The 20,705-nt window shown below is 36.2% G+C and overlaps 1 protein-coding gene across 5 annotated transcripts; it reads left to right on the top strand.

Moving 5' to 3' along the window:
* Nucleotides 1-1,507: 1,507 nt before the first annotated feature.
* LOC116166540 (exportin-7) lies at nt 1,508-16,719 on the top strand. 5 transcript variants are annotated; one of them, XM_031481525.1, is made up of 13 exons: nt 1,508-1,662; nt 1,956-2,363; nt 4,300-4,992; nt 8,787-9,150; nt 9,196-9,511; nt 9,563-9,855; nt 9,908-10,067; nt 14,616-14,806; nt 15,097-15,308; nt 15,361-15,499; nt 15,901-15,978; nt 16,024-16,342; nt 16,549-16,719. In XM_031481525.1, exons 1-13 carry the CDS (start codon nt 1,636-1,638, stop codon nt 16,646-16,648), a joined length of 3,300 nt encoding a protein of 1,099 aa, XP_031337385.1. In that variant the 5' UTR covers nt 1,508-1,635; the 3' UTR covers nt 16,649-16,719. The 5 variants fall into 5 exon arrangements, with proteins under 5 accessions (XP_031337385.1, XP_031337384.1, XP_031337382.1 ...); XM_031481524.1 differs by having other exon boundaries at nt 15,361-15,523; XM_031481522.1 differs by having other exon boundaries at nt 15,901-16,342.
* The last annotated feature ends 3,986 nt before the right edge of the window (nt 16,720-20,705 follow it).

Raw genomic sequence — 20,705 nt, 5'->3', positions numbered from 1 at the left:
AAATAACTAAAAAAAATAAAGATCAGAGCGTCGATTCCCGAAGATGTGTTTTGTTCACATCGGCTGATCTTGATGTGAACGTGAATGTGACTGCATTCTCGAACCTACCACATCGAGCGAAAAGTTGATCGAACGCACTGGTCTAGACCACTCGTTGCGTGAAAGTCATGCGCAGTTGCAGCTACAGGACGGATCTTGCAGCTGTTTTGCTATAGAGGTTATTCAGTGCCCTAACCTATAAATTCACATATTTTCTGTGAAATAAAACATGGAATTGTTCGAGGATTTTCTGGTTATTAATAGCAGTATCCATAATGCAAAAACAAAACAAAATACAAAACTGACAAATGACAGTTCAATTCTTGTCTGTGATTGGTTAGCGCATAAAGTTTGTCCACGATTCGGGAATGCAGCTAAACTTGAACATCACGGAGCATATCGACTAACTTCGGGAATCGATGCCCTGGCTATCACATTAATTAATTTCAATATTGTTGCTTTGGTTTCCGTATTTTTATTTTCGTTCGTGTGCGATGTATTCAACTTAAGAAAAAGTTGATATTGCAATTAGTATAATACCGGTAACAGGTTAAGTTTAAGAAATTTATTTTCTGTGAAGTCAAAGCAACAATATTCAAACTATATAATTAATATGACAGTCAGATGCTTATTTGTTTTAAAAAGTTATTTTGGATGCATAAAATTAGGCGCCCTTCAGAAAAGATTTTGTCTTTTGAAAGTAGACATAGGGAAAAACAAAGTACATAAATCCCTAAGTCTACTTCTAAATAAATATCACTGTATAGAGGAGTTATTGATGCGATGTAAGAAAAAGTGTCCAGTTTAATTTCATTCACGATAATTAGGTAAGTATTGTTGTTGTTTAAATAAAGGTAAATAAATGCGAGTAAGCCTTATTGTTTATTAAAATATAATGGAAAATTTAAATCTGCGCATAACCCACTCGCCTGATGTGCAGGTATCCCGTCACTCGTCAGTACTTAAGCGATATACTTTTTAATATTCTCCCGTAGGAGAAAAAAAAACTTATTGTTTTACTACGTTATGTCATTGATTATATACTTTTTACCATAATTAATAGTAATGTCAAAATGTTGGAATCAAAACACTTGTGCCACGCTATGATAAGTGCCTCAATTTGAATGGCGCTTGTGTTGATAAATAGCCCAAGAGTGTAGCCCCCAAATGTATATAATAATAGATTTTCTTTTAAAGTTTAACATTTTTTATTTCAAAACGTCTGCTACTTTCTGGACAACCCTCGTAGTTATATCTTATATCATTCGGTTCTAAGTAGGAGCAAATTAGTTAGCAATGTTAGTATAACACCATTGAATAAAGAATCTGAACTTATTATTCAATGGCCGATGGGCTGATGGCATAACAAAAAGGATTACATGCTCATTTTCCTTCAAATGTGTGGTTATGGTTTAGTAAACGCATTTGACCCTGATGTTTGAATATCGCGCTTATTTAAACCAATAGGAGCCGAGAAACAAATTATCCCTTTTAAGCAGCGCAAAAACAGTAGCGCCGACAGTTCAACCATGCTAAATAGTGTAGCTTCTCGGTGTAAATTTATTATCCCAAGAAAAACGTAATTTCGACAAATGAATGATATTGAAAATGGCTGACGAGCAGGTTTGTATTAAGGACTTTAAATCGACCGTATTGTCGAAATTCGAGGGTGTGAAGAATTTAAAATAATTGCGGGATGTGCATGAACTTTTGACACAATACATACACATAGCCTCCACATAAAGTAACAATCACGTCCACATGAAATTACTTTTGTTTTTGTTTTTATATCTTTCCATTCAAAATTCTATTTCGTGAAAGGCAATCATATTATGTATGGACACGTTCTTAATTGAATAATTACTTAAATGGTATGCATTCATTTTATTGTGCTCAAATCTCGAAAATATTTGCAGGAAATTCGTCAGTTGGAATTGCTTTGCAAACAACTGTATGAATCCCAAGATGGTACAATTCGAGCGGACGCAGAGAAAGCTCTGGTGGTCTTTCAGGACGGACCGGAGGCCTTAACAAAATGTCAAGTACTATTAGATCGCGGAGATTCCTGTTATGCCCAGCTCCTCGCTGCGACCACCCTAACAAAGTTAGTTTCACGGAGTGCGCAGGGATTAAGTTTACAACAAAGAGTGGATATTAGAAATTATGTTCTAAACTATTTAGCAACAAGGCCCAAGTTACCAAACTTTGTTGTACAGGCGTTAGTCACTTTATTTGCGAGGATTACCAAACTAGGCTGGTTTGATACTCACAAAGACGAATTTGTATTTAGAGACGTCGTTAATGATATTAGCAAATTCTTACAGGTAAGTTGTTTGTTTATGTTACTTGTGAAATGTCAGTGTCAGTGTTTTGGGTAAAATAAAAGTTCGGTATGTTGGACTGTCCCCATTTACTTGCTATTGAATTGCATGTGAACAGCAGAATGTATTTTAAATATTTTATATAAGTATAAGCATAAATCCCACTTATACTTCTTCCATTGTTATGATAAACAATTACTCACCTCACTGTCACTATGCAAATGTAATACATTCATCATGCTGTGGAACAATTTCAACTTTGTTGTCATATGCCAATACATGCTACAATATCCATAACTCAAGGCATCAAAAAATATACATGCCATCATATACGTCATGTGTTACATGTATCCAAGGTAGTTATCAAAAAAAATGTTAAGGCTCAAAATTTTGATGCAATATCTGAAATTTTCGTGCCAAGACATGCTATGGCTGTATCAGAAGATTTGCTCTCCAGGAGAAAGGCCGATCACCGAGCCGATCACAGAACACCTGATGCCGGTCCACAATTGTACAGTTGATATAATGGATCTTTGATTGTGTATTATCCGAGATATTAGTCGCTAGCGTACAATCCAGGATTGATTTATAACTTGATGCATGTCTGCATTGATTTTATTTCATACCAATCGGCTTTTGTTGCCCATCAAAGATCCATTATACAAACTGTTTGGTTTGATATGAAAAACATACGATTGTAGACCTGCAAAAACTTAACCTTAAAATACACATCAAATGTCATGAAGGCTTTCACAGCAGCGTGTTGTAACAAGGGTTCAATTACAGGAATTAATTATGTACATTAATTAAATGTAATTTACAAGTGTTGTAGTACTGCAGATAATTTACTCTGTAATTAACAGATAAGATTCTAATCGTGATTAAATTTATCAAGAACGTTGGGATCCTTTGACAGTATTTTATATTTTTAAATAAATGTTATGGTTTTGTGGTCTCTTCGATTCACTTTTGCAGTTTTGAACTAATCATAAAGGATTTCTCAAAGTCCTCCAATTGTTTGTAATGTGCAAGCCTTATACTGTGAAGGTTTGCCAAACAGTTTACACATTTTTTTTATTTATCTTCGCAATTACGCGAATTAATTTTAATACATCAAAATTGTATGTGCTCGCTCTCGAAGCAAAACTGCGAATGCCACCTCTTTTGTTTCATTGGCTATTTGTATTTCGTCCGCTACACAATCCAAAACTTATCAAGTCGTTGAGTTCTCTGTTTTTTATACATAGACATCCAAACTCTCGACCCCTACCTAACACAGTATGCGATTTATTCACAATGCGCATTTTTATTGCTATTATCTCCAGACATAGTTTCGTTCACGTTTAATATGAAGCGGTATATGTGTAAATTTGATGATATGAAAAAAAGATTCAAACGATTAAAAAAAATTCAAAACAGATTTAAAAAAATTTAAAAAAGGTTCAAATGATTCAAGAAATCAAGGATTTCAAAAATGTTTCTGAATTTTGAAATTTTTTAACTAAAAGCTTTTGAACCAATATTGAATTTTTTTAGTGTTATATGTTTGAAAAGAGTATTTATTATACTATCTTTTTGGAATAAAATATGCAGTGTTATATGTAAAAAAAATGGGGTTAGTTTCGATAACTTTTTTATCTAACCCCTTATACTCATTTTCAAAACGGCAGATTATGAAACAATCTTTTCCAATAAACACTTCTCTGTATCTCTTTTAACTAACAAAATATTCATTCTGAAATTGTCCATTTTCAAATTTGAATGAAAAATTTTAAGTGTGATCCAAAAAAAAGCAGATGACGCCTAAATATAGCACTAACAATTATGGAGATGCCTGATAAAAGTGTCGAAAATGGGCCACCCTGTACAGCAAAAACGAAAAATTAATGAACCTGTTTTCTTTCTATTCCTTCCTATTTTAAAGTATTTTTTTTTTCAGAGATCAGTGGAACATTGTATGATTGGTGTACAGTTATTATCTCAGCTAACATGTGAAATGAATCAAATTTCTGAAGTAGAGGCAAATAGATCTTTAACTAAGCAACGGAAGATAGCATCTTCATTTCGAGATAGTCAACTATATGAAATTTTTAGATTATCTTGTACCTTACTGGGCACAGCTAGAGAAAATTGTAAAAATTTTAATTTTAACGATGAAAATCAACACGGATTGGTAACACAACTCCTACGCCTATCTCAAAATTGCTTAACTTTCGATTTTATTGGAACATCAACAGATGAATCGTCGGACGACTTATGTACAGTACAAATACCGACGAGCTGGAGACCCGCCTTTTTAGATTTTACCACACTTAAACTATTTTTCGATTTATATCATTCGTTACCTTGTACATTGTCGTCATTGGCGTTGTCTTGTTTAGTACAAATCGCATCGGTGAGACGATCACTGTTTAGCAATACCGAAAGAGCGAAATTCCTTACCAACTTGGTAAATGGAGTGAAACATATTTTACAAAATCCGCAGGGGTTGAGCGACGCCGCCAATTATCACGAATTCTGTCGACTGTTAGCAAGATTGAAGTCTAATTACCAATTAGGAGAGTTGGTTATGGTCGATAATTACCCTGAAGCAATTCAGTTAATAGCAAAATTTACTGTTCAAAGTTTACAGGTTTGTATTTATTTCATATTCTTTTAGATAGTAAGACTATTTTCCCTAGTTCAAAGTCTCTGGTTTTCCTTGCTATGTGTCAAATCTGAATAAACTAGAAGATATCAATGGATTTTCAAGTATTCATAAGGTTTTCAGTCTCATTTTCAATATAATGACAGGTTGTTGGTGCAAAAATCGATCGTAACAAGGGTTCAGTTGGAATCCAAAAGACATTGAGCAAGCAGTTTATGGTCTATGCAATGTAAGAGAGAGGTCAAGTTTAGACTCAGTCTATCGTACTTACTCCAATGGAGTGTTATGATCATTTTTTGTGCAAATAATATACTGTGTAATTTCCTACAAAAAAGACTCCGACATTGCATATGTCTATTTCAAGCTGTTTAGGAATAATAAGTATTGAAAGGTATTGTGAAGAACTACTCGGAAATGATGCACGCATTTAAAACTTTTATTACTCCTAATTGGTTTATGGACATATGGTGTTTCGTGTTTTTTTATGGAAAATTTAGTTCTCTACAATTTGATAAATTTCTTTGTATCTCTGTTTTACCTGCATTTTCAATTAAATGCGCGCGATCGTGATTTTCGTAGGTAAACATCCGAACACTCCATTAGCGCAAGTGCGAAGAGCTGATCCTAAACTTGATGTAACTTTGCTATATTGACTGTTTAATGATTAGTTGGTCTGGCATAAAAGGAAACGAGCTGAAAGGGGGTACTTTTAGTGTAATTACGGATCAAATCCAAAATAGGACGTTTTCGATTCTCCATACCACTCTATATGTACCCCAAATTTCGTCCAAATCGGTTCAGGGGTTTTCCACTAGTCTACAAGGTATAAGAGGTATGTAAATTGTTAAGTAATGAGACTGGTGATTTAAACATCTTTCACTTCCAAAGCTTCCTTTGGGAAGCGACAGCGTCGGAGACGATTTTTCCACTCCTGATAGCAATGCCGGAACTCGCATTTTAGAATAATCGTCAGCTGATCAGTTACCGCTCTTTGAATGTCTTCCATTGGAGAAATTAACATTTTTTGAGTTTGCAATCTCAGAAAGAAAAAAATCTCAGACTCAAGTCGGAGTAAGGGCATTGAGCAAAAGAAATTTGTTTACTTGCCAAAAATTCCATTTGACCTTGATATCTGGACAAAGTGCCCAATTTCATGCTCCACATTTGGTTTCTGGGTTTTATTCAAATACTCAATTTTTGTCATCAGCAATGACACTTTCCAAGAAATTGGGAGTCATTTTCAATCAAGACAGTGTTTTTTTCTCATGACATTTTGCTCTTCTGAAAGAGTTAATGAAACCATTTTCGTACAGGACTTTCTCTTCAATTTTCATAATTTCTTGCAGTGCCCGCTGTGTGCTTTGTCCTGCATCTCCTTCTGAAAATGGCTTAAGCCATCAAAACACCTGGGTACCATCTTCATAACTCTGCTTACGTTTCCTTTTTCTGTTACAACGATTTACAAAACTGATTTTACAAAAAAAAAGATTATGGACAGTCACATGACCCGTTCAAACTTGTAGTGTACATATTGCATACGGTACCTCCTAAGTTTGGCATGTCCACAGTCGCCATAACAACCATTACAGGACCAATCGCATTACATATCTCATATGCTGTTTTCAGTAGAGTTGAACAGGGCCAATGTGTTGATCATTTGGGGTTAACCCAGATTTAAATTCCTATTTTGCAAACAATTTTTCAAAATGCCTACCACGAAAAGGCCCACTGAAATTCTTTTGGGCTGAAAGTCGATGCGCAGGTGGATCTGTGTTAGCAACAGCAAATTTTTTTTAATCACTGTTCAAACAAAAGTTATACGCACAATAATTCACAGTCAACAGTCACAATTTTAGAAAATCTAAAATAAAACTGAAAGCATAACAGATAGGTGTAGGGAATTGATCGATGTAGAATTTTTTTCAATATTTGAGAATGTAAAAAAATAAAGGAGGTTGTATTTGAACGATCAACTTTTTTAGGTTTGAAGTTATTATTGACCATGTATTTTAAAACACACTGCCATCAAAATTTTAATCTTTCTCATGCAGCATCAAGTCAACCGAGTCATAGGTACAGAGCTCACATCACAAATTCAAAAAATCTTGAATAACCTGAAAACCTTTGATGCTAGGTATAAGGAAATGTGGTATCAAATGATGTAGTGTAGACTTTCATGTAGATGGTTATTTCGATCATTTCCTTCAGTCCACGTCTGTCAAATAAACATTTTAATTTAATAAATGATTATCTAATATGTTATAGTCCAAAATCCCAGGGCTCCCAGACCTTACTTATTTTCAGAAAATATGTACAATAGAGTAGTATCAGTGTGTACAGTGAGCGTACACATCCCGTTAGCTTGGGTGGACGGCCAATTCTCAGGTCCCAGGTGTTACAAATATGTGCGCTTTAGTGTGAGCGAGATAGCTATACGTACGTATAGCAAGCTTTCGATATTGTCTGGCAATAGATACTGCCGATAGTAGGTATCTGGCAGTATTCATTTCTAATTATTGTTAACAATATTCCCCACAACATACGTAAGAATCACTCCTCAGACTGTAGGTACAGTGGGTACAATTTCTATGTACCTGAGAATTGGCCGTCGGCCTAAGCTACTGGGTATGTATACGTTGTATGCACTAATTTTTTGCCTATAAAAAAATAAGTAAGGTTTGGGGGCCCTGGGATCTTGCTCTATTATATTTAAATGCATATTCGACTTGGCGATTCTTAGAAAATAAGACTCATTTAGTTTAGGCGTTTTATTAATTTAGTTGCAATTATGGCTTTTCTAAAATCTCCAAAGTACAGTCAGTGTAACAAAATGAAGCATATTACTGTTCGAAACTCGGTGGTCACTGAGTCAAACTGGGTGACTGGGTTAGCGATTTAGAAGATTGCAATGACCCAGTTGACTCAGTGATCCAGTCCATCCTTGGTTTTCATCTTGATTAACTCTACAGCAGTCGTTTGTGGACTCTCGCTCCGCACCATTGATTTTTTTGTAATTACGCGACTATTTAGACCCCCACTGCTGTCATGCTCTTGTTACCTTCTGATAATAAATACCCTTATGAATCAGTGCTAACTGTCGGCTCCATAAGTGTTGAATGTATCCAAAGGGCCTCTTGGTAAATGAAAATAAACTCATTTTTTATGTTATTTTAAACTGTTATTAAGAGTTAATTTATTTATTTTTGGTATGTACATTATTATAGACTTTCAAAAATGTAGAAAGCGTTTTCTTACTATTTTTTTTGTAAATTTTTGTACAGTGATAATAATAATTATTTTTATATATATATAAAATTATAATTATTATTCAAAAAAAGAAAAAGATGTATTCCAAAACATTCAAGTGAAGGGCGAAGTTCAGTACTACAGCATTTGCTGAAGTCTGCTCTCCCAATTAAACCTGTAGGGTCATATTTAACCTCTGTGAAGCATGAGTCCGCAGCGACTACTTGTGTCCCAAAAAATATAGCGACCACTGTAGGTTAAAACAGCCTTTTATTTGGTATCAAGCCCATTCAACTCCGTCAAGCAGTTATTTTGTAATTAGGTCAAACTGGGGTACATACTTTCTGCACCAACAGTACATGAATGACTAAGTTGGGGTTAACTTCTAGTATTTCAAAATTATTGACACTACGGGAAAACATTGTACCCTTTCATCTGTTTCTTGGAAAACCTTCGGACAGGGATTAAACTCTGTAAACTGTATTAGGTTAAGAAAACACACATTTAGTGATTTTAAACTCCATTTATTTCAGATGTGGCAATTTGCACCAAATAGTGTACATTATTTATTAAGTTTATGGCAAAGAATGGTGGCATCCGTGCCATATGTGAAAGCTACCGAACCACATTTATTGGAAACCTACACACCTGAGGTTACTAGCGCGTATATTACGTCGAGACTAGAATCTGTTGCAGTTGTGGTCCGAGAAGGACTAGAGGACCCAATCGAAGATCTAGGCATGGTGCAACAGCAACTTGAGCAGTTATCCGTTATTGGCCGTTGCGAATATCAGAAAACGTGCGCATTGCTAGTTCAGTTGTTTGATCAATCCGCAAGATCCTATCAGGAATTATTAGCAACACCCACGCAACAAATTGAAATTACAATACAAGAGGGTAACTGTTCAAATGCTAATTTACTCGTTTAATGTTTAACCGTAGGTCGACTGACATGGTTGGTGTATATAATTGGGTCTGCAATTGGTGGTAGAGTTTCGTTTAATAGTTTCGAAGAACATGACGCGATGGACGGTGAACTTGTGTGTCGCGTCCTTCAGCTAATGAATTTAACCGATTCTCGACTTACTCAGGGTGGTTGTGAGAAGTTGGAACTTGCGATGCTTAGTTTTTTTGAGCAGTTTCGAAAAATATACGTAGGTGACCAGGTTCAGAAGAATTCCAAGGTGTATCGACGGTTATCTGAGGTGCTTGGTTTAAATGATGAGGCAACGGTTTTAAGTGTATTTATTAGAAAAATGTAAAACTTTGTGAAAGAAATGTAATCCATATTACAAATGCTACTTTTCAGAATAACCAATTTAAAGTATTGGGGACATAGTGAACAAATCATAAGTAAGACGCTACAATTGCTTAATGATTTGTCGGTGGGATACAGCTGCGTCAGGAAATTAGTCAAGCTAGAAGAAGTGCAGTTTATGTTAAACAATCACACAAGCGAGCATTTTCCATTTTTGGGTAATGCCGTAGCAGTTACAGAAATGAGATGTAGATCTATGTTCTATACATCACTTGGAAGATTGCTTATGGTCGATTTAGGTGAAGATGAGGATAGATTTCATACATTTATGTTACCTTTAACAGGTTTTAAAAGCAGGGATTGTACTTGACTGTTTGTGTTTATCAATTCTTTTAGGCTCGTTTAGTAATATTGGTACAATGTTGGGCGCAGCTGAAAATGCAGTGTTTCCTGCTGACGACGCTAAAAAAGTGTTAATAGGCCTCGCAAGAGATTTACGAGGACTTGCGTTTGCCTTTAATACCAAAACATCATATATGATGTTATTTGATTGGATGTATCCTTTTTTTCTGTGTGTGTTAGCAATGGTTAAACTCAAAAAATATAGTACCCAGTTCTTACATATTTGGGTTTATACTATCAATCAGTTGTCGGGATATATCTGTGCATATGGGTAATAGCCACCATACAGTAACAATGTCAGAACCTAAAGCTAAATATATACAAAACACACAAGTTTTATCTAGGACTTAACTCTTATGAATCAAAAGAACAACATGGCAATTTGTAATATTTATCTGAGGTGTAGTGCTTGGAGTAGGGTTGCCTAAGTTGCTTCTATCTCCCCGGTTCCAGATAACTGTCACCAAGGAGCTGATGTATGTCTCTGATCAAGGCGTCTCCACAGTGACAGACCACATGCTCGGTAGTTTCATCGGCCTCGCCACAGAACCTGCACGTGAGCTGTCCTACAAGTCCAATGTTGTGCAGGTTGCAGGTTATGTATGTATGTATGTATCTCAGAGTAAGAAATAAAGATAGAGTACGCGTACGCTATAACAACGTGAACGTTTGTTTTGAACCAACATCTCACCGGTGTGAGGACGAAAATAAACATTAGTCAGTGGCGTAGGGTTTATTTATCTTTATGGGCAACAAAGTTTATGTTTTGTTTACATGTGCAAACGTAATAACGTATCACTAAATATTTATGATGAAAAGCTGTATGTGTTTGAAAGGTCCCTATTGATCTATGATAAGGTATGGTGATACTTCAAAGTGGGAACTTAGAAGGAAATCTAAACACATTAAAATGCGAACATTCCCGTATGCACGTCTATGACATCAAAACAAATACCGATGAAAGGTTATGTTAGGTAATTCAATAATTCCACAAATAATACAGCTTTTCCCCATTTCAAAGCGCCCCCATAAATTAATACACCATAAATCGAATAAGTCTTGCACTATAAAAACGCCTAAAAATTAAGGAATCACGTTTTAACGAAATAAACAAAATACCTCTCAACGGAAAACAAATTTACAGCGTTGCCGATGTGGTGCACTAATCACCATAACTTTTCTTGTTACGCCGTTTAATTGTAAGTTAAAATTGTTTGGGTTACTGAACTCTTATAAGCATCTAAAAATCCATTTAGATTACTCCAGATGCATATGTTATTATTATTCCCTTGAAAACTATCTCGTGAAATGTGACAACTTAGCCTCCTGCAATGTTAGTAAACAAACGAGATGATGGCACGCATAGATAAGCATCAAGGCATCTCTATCTTTATTTCTTACTCTGAGGTATGTATGCTTATTACAGTAACCTCAAGAGAGGTTCTCCTGTGCACAGGTCATGATGGCTAACATCTCTGCCTGAAACATGGTGCCATGCTGACCAAAGGAGAAACCATATATACCTATGCCCATTCCCCTTTCCATTGGAAATCTGTCTAAACCACAAGAGTCCCTCAGGTAGAAATGGGCAACCTGAGTTCCCTGTTCGGGAGAGTGATCTTATAAGTCTTCAGTCTTAATAAGACAGCCCGGATCACATCCTTTCTTGTGAGGAGTGGGTCAGATCTGAAGGCTTCCTCCCAGACCCGCCCGTATCTAAGGCTGCTTCCGATGCCTTCACTCATCCCAATCATTTAGCCGTATCAAATCTTTCCAAGCTTTTCCCTCCACAAGTAAGTATAAAGGCTCTGGTCCCACAAGTGGTTCCATGGGTAAAGTTGGCGCAGTGTTTATGGCTCCAGTGACTCCCACACAGGCGAGTTTGTGTACCTACCTTTTTAGCCCCGTCCTGTAGGTTGCCCTGTGCGTGGCAAGCCATCATAAAAGTGCACCTTGCAGTTTGATTAGCCTTACCACTACAGTGTAAAGACAACGGCCCGTATGAATAAAAGTAAGCAAATGCTTATACTTGCAAAATTCAAAGTAAATACTCGTAACTGCCCCTTCATACTGGTCTGTTTAGCATGGTTTAGCAGCGCTGCACTGCGTCCTGTCCTTCTGCTTAGAAGCGCTGCTAAGTCGCCCAGTGCGAAGGAGCACTTACGAGTAGTTACTTTGAATTTTTCAAGTATAAGCATTTGCTTACTTTTATTCATACGGGCCAATATACCAGTCGGGATTCAAGCCCCATGTACAGCCAAAAGCTCTTCTATATACTACATGGCCTTGTGTGCTTATTCACTCAATGTGCCCATTCCAGATCAGGCGGGAGTCTATGATGGCTCCCAAATATTTCTCTGACCTGGTCAGAGCCAGTTGACGTCCTTGAAGAGTGGGCTCACTCACTCAAAGTATTCATAATGGAACCTCTGTCTTCTCCGAGTTAACAGGATTCACCTGTTCAAGAGCCCCCTGTATCAACTCTTTCACAGTGTTTGAAACCTTTTCAGTTATGACGATCGCGAGGTCGGCCGCGTATCCCTGTGCATACGCTCCATCCTCGTTCAGCTTGTGGAGGAGCATATCTAGGACCAGGCACTACAACAGTGGATACAACACTATGCCCTGTGGATATGTTGTAATAACCGATCTTACGATTGCCCCATCAATGCCAGGTCCTTCAGCAGTATCAGTTATTGAATCAAACATGGTGTTCTTAAACGCACCCTCGATATCTAGAAACACTCCCAGGTCTTCCCTCCCCTTCCTCGAACACGCCCTTTCTCTGTGCATATACTTAAATGGACTGAATGTCTTGCCCACCCATCTCAGAGATGCCTCGGGTGCCACCCTGGCAGCTGCTTTCCAATCCATTGGTTTCATACTGACCCGGGTAGCTGCTTTTAGTCGGTCCATAGTTACGTAGTCCACAGAGAGAAAGTGTGTTTCCAGGAGACATGCGAGAGCCTCACTCGCGGTAGACATACCGGGTGGTGCACGGTAACTAGGAACATAGGGATTTAACATGGGAAATTAGTTTTATGCAATTCCTGCCCTCCTTTCCTGTTTACAGAAAAAACTGTAGAGTTCTTCAGAATTAAAAGGTGCATACAAAACTGTTTTTACATGTTTTATTAAGCTTTCGGTATACCCGCAAATTTAAAAATAAATTTCAACATTTCTGTTATTAGTAGCAATTCATAAAACAACAAGTCATGTCTATTGCTACTAATAACAGAAATGTTGAAATTGTAATTTTAAAACTGGTTCAGTAGGCCCTGGCTTTATCTAGATAATATCTTGCTTTTATTAGTTTTGCCAGTTGGCTCTTGTTTTCATATGTTTATAAATTAGAAGCTGGTAGAAATATGACACCATGTATATTGGTAACGAAGGGTTTGCGGACCGATGATTCTATGAACTTTTAGTCATAAAATAAGCCAAAGAACAACCCCTTTCGTATTTACACCATATTTAAGAACACCCTGTATATTACTATCTCCTGCAATGCATGCAGAGCAGAAGGTGTGTTGTAGGACCTCGCCACCTAACATCCTGTTTTAAAAAATGAATGCTACTCTTCAATAATGTGGGAGACACTAGTATACATTTAAAACTAAACCAACATTAAACGAATAATACAATACACAATTTACACAATTAGCATATGTAATAAAACTCCGCAAATTTATTTATACTCGTAATTTGATTATAACTTCTTATCTAGAAGGGATAATTCTATGGACCTCAATCAAGACGATTTGAAACTCCGTGTGGGACTCACTTTCAACTATCCAACATTTTCGAACAGAGGGGTCTGAGAAAATCACATTCAAGAAACTTAGTAAATCGCTTCCTACCGAATCAGGGGAAATAATTCTTATTCACATACATTGTTCGTTCTGAAATCGGTCTAGCATCATACTAAAGAGGCTTTAGAGTTTTCCCCCCCTTTATTTGGGCTCGAAAAGCAATCGTGCTATCTTTCGACAAATGCATCATCAATTACTAGTTAATAAAAGATTATCGCAATACAAGTACAAATACATTACGCGCCCACATAAAACAATCAAAATCGGATGTCTCATTGCACAAGCTAATAATTGAACTTCAAAGTCACCGTCCTACGAGTTTTAAAATACTACACGTGGAAAAATTCCCATGAGCTAACTACTTACACAAAATTTACACCTGCCTACAATTTTCGCGCTAAAAAAGACAAAAGACTATTATAGACTTATTCAAAAAATAAGTTGTGTAAGTCCTTTTTATTTTGAACATTGAATTTGTTAAATGTTAATGCTTTTAGGTTACTTCTAAACAATACATACTGTAGTTTTCCTAATGCATAACCCCTTACCTCACATTTTTCTTTTAAAGTTCAGTATTATTCGTCACAGTTCCAGGTACCTTCAGTCCAATCCAACCCGAATTACCGGGACTCCACTGTATATCCTAAAATGTGAGTCAGTAGTTTTAGGTGGAGCTAGAAGAATAGAGTACAAAATGAAATAATGAAAGTGGCAGTTGTAACTTTTTTGCTATCTTACATCTGAGAGTTATAATCAGGTAGAGGCTAACAGTCTGACACATTCTGCTTACAGACGACATGCACAGTCTGTTCCACTCTTAACAATGAAAAATTGTCGATTATTTAATGAGGTCATTTGTGAGTAATTTGTGATTCCTTATCTGTAAATAGATATCCTAGTTACACACCTGTTCTGTTACGAGCTATAGAATTATGGTACCATGACCCGCAAGTAACTACACCTGTATTAAAACTTTTTGCGGAATTAGTTCAAAATAGATCTCAAAGATTACTGTTCGACGTATCTTCACCAAATGGAATACTATTGTTTCGAGAAGCAAGTAAAATCATTTGCACTTATGGTAAGTACAAAATTTAGAATTTTAGAATGAACATCTCATAATACTTGTATAGTACTTTCAGCTGCAGTTACCAATTCCCATTTCTTAGCTATATTGTTCAAGCCAAATTCAAATCAATATAATTAAGTTGTTTAGAATGGCCAACTTTGCATTAAAAATTTGCAGCAGATCTATTAATTTATCCTTTAACGGCACACAATAGTTAATGATTTCACAAAGATGAAGTTGAAAATGCTATAATTCAATGCTGTTAAATACAATAATTCTGTACTGACGTTATAACTTTCTAGGTAGTCGAATTTTGAATGTCGAGGTGTCTAAAGAACAAACGTACCCGTTGAAACTAAAAGGAATATCTATATGTTTTTCGATGTTGAAAGCAGCGCTGTGTGGAAGTTATGTGAATTTTGGTGTATTTAGATTGTATGGCGATGAGGCTTTAGATAATGCCTTAAACATTTTTGTTAAGTTACTTCTTTCTATTCCTCAATCAGATTTACTGGTATGTATCTACAACGTAAAATGAATAGGGAGGCTGCATAATTTTTTTGTAGGATTATCCAAAGCTTTCGCAGACCTACTACGTGCTTTTAGAGTGTCTGGCTCAGGATCACATGAGTTTTCTGTCCACATTAGAACCACGTGTATTTTTATATATTTTATCCTCTATATCGGAGGGTTTGACTGCCTTAGGTGGGCAACTCAATCATTATACAGGTCTGTACGGTTCAGGGACACGCAGCATATAAAATTTTGTCAGTTCTTAATATTTCAAGTACAACCATTTGTTAAAATCTGTTTTGGACTCAGGTTTTTTTTGTAACACCTAGTGTAGATTAGGTGTATTTATTTTATTTTTTTTTGGTCCGCAGCTGATCATGTCTCTGAATGTACAAACACTAAAATATAGTTTAGCTGCATGCATTATTAATACAAAGTACCTACCAAAATTATTTTGGTTTTATTCGATTGTGCATGTTTATTTTCGTTTGATCAAAATTTTATCTTTATGCTGGTTGTATTGTACTGATTAACTCTGTGCTGCAGCTAAAAAATATCAAATTTAAATTGATCCTGTAATTAATGCATTTCAGATACTATGGTATGTACAGGATGTTGTGCCACACTGGATCATATAGTTACGTATTTATTTAAGCAATTGACTCAAAAAGGTGAGGATGGTGCTATGACTTACACATATTCAATGATCATTTTAGTATTTCCTGGTAAAAAAACTCGGGTTGGTATCGTTCCGTCTAGTGATATGTTCCTAAAAGTACTCGAAGTTCATCCGGAAATTTTGCAACAAATCCTTAGTACTGTTTTAAATGTGATTATGTTTGAAGACTGTCGAAACCAATGGTCAATGTCTCGACCGCTTTTAGGACTAATCTTATTGAATGAAGACTACTTTAATCAACTAAGAGAAAATATAATTCGTAGTCAACCTCCTGATAAGCAGGTAGCTATGGCCCAATGGTTTGAAAATTTAATGGATGGAATAGAGAGAAATTTGCTTGCCAAAAATAGGGATAGGTAAGTTTCTAATTAGAGGGGAATTATTTTATTAAGAGCCTTTGCTCAGTAAACCAAATCATTAGTAGGTACATAAATTAATTCAATTAAGACCTAAGTTTTTGTTAAACTTCTAAAATCCTCCCACAAAATTTCTACTATTTTCTTAGGTACCTAGCAGTTGTTTTAATGTTTCTGAGGAATGTTAATAGTATTTTTATTTTTAGGTTTACACAAAACCTTTCTATGTTCCGAAGAGACATAAATGACTCTCTGAAGGGACCTAATGTAAATACATCAACAGTCAGTGATATGATGACCTCATAGTGAGTGGAGTTTGTAATTTTAGAACTGGCGTGTAATGTATAATGTATCGCGAAATAGAATCCTATTGTTGACTTATGCCCTATTTTTTTTATAACTGTATGTGTAATAGCAAAGTTGCTTGTTCTACATGAAGTTTGTTTTTAAACTCATCATAACATAAAGGAATGCACTGTATTTCGGATTCTATAGTATTTTTTTACGAATAATTTTAATTCATTATATTGTATATTGCGTTCTTTATCATTTTTTTTATTAAACGAGCAAATTTACCATTTTTAATTTTCATAATAGATGCTGTAAATAGAGGTCAGTAGATAAAATTTGTAATGTTTTATCATATAATGAAATGTTCTCGCAATTTGTTTATTACCTAAAAATAAAGAAATCAACCAATCGCATCAAACGTTTTTTTTATGTGCTGTAGGTGGTTAGAAGATGCTGACGACACTCTATTTGCTAGTGTAAGTAATTGAATTATAAGACAATATGAAAACCGTGAGTGGTTTTGGTCCAAATTGTTTTAGGGTATATAGTCTGAACCACGTGTACTTGGGTATGGCTTATTTTTAAAATCAAGTGGTTTAATATTCAGTCGACGGGTAATCGGCGTGTTGTTATAATGCGCACCGATAGATGTCTCCACTGTAATCTGTCAAATGGTGAATGTGGAATCGTAATACGCCGCGTCCGTTTCATAAGTAAAGGCAATTATTTTCATTTATGAAGAGTAATAATTTGACTTGTGGTGGTGAATTATCAAAGTAGAAGCAATGTTATAATTACCTACGTCTGCGCGCTGATTGTAACATAACCTACGCCTTGCGTAAGTAAACAAGATATCCTAACCGGTATTAATTATTACATTATATTTCAGATGGGATACCGGCAATTCGTGTTAATCTCAGATACGTATTGAATTTGAAGCTTTAAAACAGGAAAAAACAGTGTAGTGACATTTTATTTAACCCAATGTCCTATAATTATATGCGTATGTAAAAATGAGAATATTTTAAGCAAGTGTATATCAGTACATGTATAAAAAACACATTTTTAATTTCACAACAATTGTATATTACCAATTAAACGTTCCGCAAATGACCAGAAGTTTTTAAAGAAACCGTTTCTTGATGTATTTATCGTAAAAATAGGGAATAACCAGGTATACGCGAAATGTCAAATGACAGACAATAGCTAGTATATCGTCGGGTTACTGCAAAAACCGGTTAAGTCCAAGTTTTTGTGAATTGTAGATATTTGACTGGTTAAGTCCAATATTTGTCCAAGATTGTTCTGCAAGAACCGGCTGTCAAAGTTAGCATGGTTTAATAGTTACAGGCCGTGCGATTTTCAGTTAAGTCCTAATCTAGCACATTTGAACAGCAAAAACCAGCTAAGTGCACTTAACCGTTTTTTCCTGTCAACTTTGCTGGTAAAACCAGTAGGTGGCGTTACTACTACAACAGCTGTTATTATGTCAAACAATAATATTATTCATTGTATTATTATTATTGTATTGTAGTGAAGTCAGCCCTATGTATTATAGCCGCAAAATTTGTACCTACAACCTTACAATTTACGAATTACCAATCCCGAACGATGCCTTTTGCTTTGCTTGGACAGAATGAAATGGGAAACGCGGAAGTTCAGAGATCGGCACATGCCTTTATAATTACATTTTACAGTTACCTGCCAGTATTACTGAAATTTCATTTTTTTCTGACACCTGCGGTGGGCAGAATAGGAACCAAAATATTTCAAGTCTGTTCTTGTACCTAGTTCAAAATAATCACCTGAATGTAATTGAACATAAATTTTTAGAGAGCGGCCATAGTTATATATGGAAGTAGATTCTATGCACAGTGCAATAGAATCTCAAAAAAAATACATTCCAATTTATACTATTCAAGACTGGCTAAACATCTTTCGGTTGGCTAGATCTAAATGGGTGCGAAACAAAAAAAGCGCACCCTGCAATGTACGCGAACTGAAATACTCTGATATTAAAGACCTTGGCAAACTAGCCAAACTTATTCTAAAGAACAAAAACAAAAATACAGAAGGGGAAAAGGTAAATTGGTTGAAAATAAAATGCTTCAGATACCAGAAATCAAACCAGCAGGTATACTGGAATACAGGTACGATCATATCTCGGAATATAAGGAAATTTATATTTTTGGTAAAGGACGTCCCGTAAACCTAAAGTCGTTACAGTTAAAAAACGCTTACACCAAACTGAGACCAATAAGTGTTTTAAAGAAGCAAAATTTACTAACTTTGTGTAAACAAGAAACTATACCAGTCGAATTTCACAAATGGTACCAATCTTTACCTACTGCAAAAACAGTCAAAGATACTGTTCCAGAACCTGCAGTAGCAGGTAGTGACTACGATGATTCGGACGAATCCGAAATAGAAGGTAACAGCTTACTACCAGATGATGAAATAACTAGTGTGTAAAAAGATTATATTGTGGCAGCCAGAAACGGTTAAGTCCATTTTCAAAAATCTGTGTTGAAGAGACAAAATCGTGTACTGAGTACGGACCTGGACAAAGTTTAAACGTTCAATTGCGTTTTGCGCATGCTTTCTTTTTAATAGTAGTTCACGTTTTGATAAGAACGTTATAAGTTGTACTTAAGCAATTTGCAAATAAATCCTTTTTTCTTTTTACTTGAATTAATCTTAACAGGTTATGTGCCCAGATGCGCTAAAAGGTGCGAAAAGTAAATAAGAAGTCGTAACTTTGTAAGGTTTAGTTGTAAACAGTGCTAAGTATCGGTAGTTTGTTTCGCGCGCGGTATCGTCACAAAATGTCGGACTTTAACTTCAAGGCTCACATAGAAAAGTTGGAGGGTGCTTCGAATTGGAGTCAATGGCGAAAACAGGTTGAACTTTTGTTAAAACATCAGGATGTTTTGGATCTGGCCATCGGGACGCGAGCATCACCAGCGGGACCTTCAGCGAATGCGGATCAAGCGGTTATTTCAAAGTATCAAGCGGATTTGAAAACGTTCAACAAAGATGATGCTTTAGCACAGCTGATTCTAGTAAGTAGCATGAACAAGACAAATTTAAATTTGGTTGCTACTTGTGAAACTGCTAATCAAACGTGGGAAAAGCTGTTGTCTGTGTATGAGCAAAGTTCAGGGCAACGCGTAGATCGGCTGATGGAGCAGTTTTTCAGCAACGATAGGACTCCAGAGGAAGACATTGCTACACATATCGCAAAGCTGCAGAGAGATTTCCAAGAAATGAATGATGAACTCAGGCGGTTGGTGAAATCAGAACTCCCGGACCTAGTGCTAATGAGTAGGATCATGTCGACGCTACCTTCTGAATATTTTGAATTCAAGAGCGTGTGGGAATCTGTCCCAGTGGAAGATCGCACCTTAAATAAATTAACCGAAAGACTTCGCTTAATTGAAATGCGTTTACCGGCGAAATCTAAAAACGTGGGCGCTTTCGTGGCCAAGGGTGGTGATAAAAAGCAGGCGAATAACTATCCCAAGTCGGAACCGAAATGTTATCGGTGTCATCAAGCAGGACATTTTGCAAAAAAATGCCCCAAGAAAGGGAGCGGAAATTCCGCGGGAAATTCGTCCGAATCACGCGGCAGGAGGTCATCCGGGTTTGATTCAAGAGCCGACGGTGATGCTTTCGTAGGTGCGGAAAAATCTAACAAGGACGCGAATGCAGAATTGTGGTTAGCGGATTCAGGAGCTAGTGCGCACATGACCAGGCATAAAAGTTATTTTATAAACTTTGAACCGTTCTCACTTCCAAAAACGGTGCAAGTCGGGAACAGCGAGAAAATTTTCGCGTATGGTCAGGGTCAAATAAACGTTGAAATGTTTGTTAATGGCGAGTGGCGCAGGAATCATTTAAATAACGTGTGGTTAGTTCCGGATATCGAACGAAATTTACTTTCAATAGGACAAACTATAAGTAATGGATATCATTTTGAAGCTAACTACGGGGGATGTTACTTTAAGAAGGACGGTAGTGTTCGATTATCAGGCAAGAAATTGTCGAACGGGTTGTATGCCCTAAATATTCG

The sequence above is a fragment of the Photinus pyralis genome, unplaced genomic scaffold (genome assembly GCF_008802855.1).
Source record: "Photinus pyralis isolate 1611_PpyrPB1 unplaced genomic scaffold, Ppyr1.3 Ppyr1.4_LG3b, whole genome shotgun sequence".
Classification (NCBI taxonomy): domain Eukaryota; kingdom Metazoa; phylum Arthropoda; class Insecta; order Coleoptera; family Lampyridae; genus Photinus; species Photinus pyralis.
This window is presented reverse-complemented; position numbering and strand designations above follow the sequence as displayed.

Bases quoted from the DNA above. Each gene is read 5' to 3' on its own strand.
- LOC116166540 (XM_031481519.1), top strand. From the start codon at position 1,636: ATGATATTGAAAATGGCTGACGAGCAG. The intron at 4,993-8,786 runs GTTTGTATTTAT...CATTTATTTCAG, and splicing joins TTACTGTTCAAAGTTTACAG to ATGTGGCAATTTGCACCAAA. The intron at 16,343-16,548 runs GTAAGTTTCTAA...TTTTATTTTTAG, and splicing joins CTTGCCAAAAATAGGGATAG to GTTTACACAAAACCTTTCTA.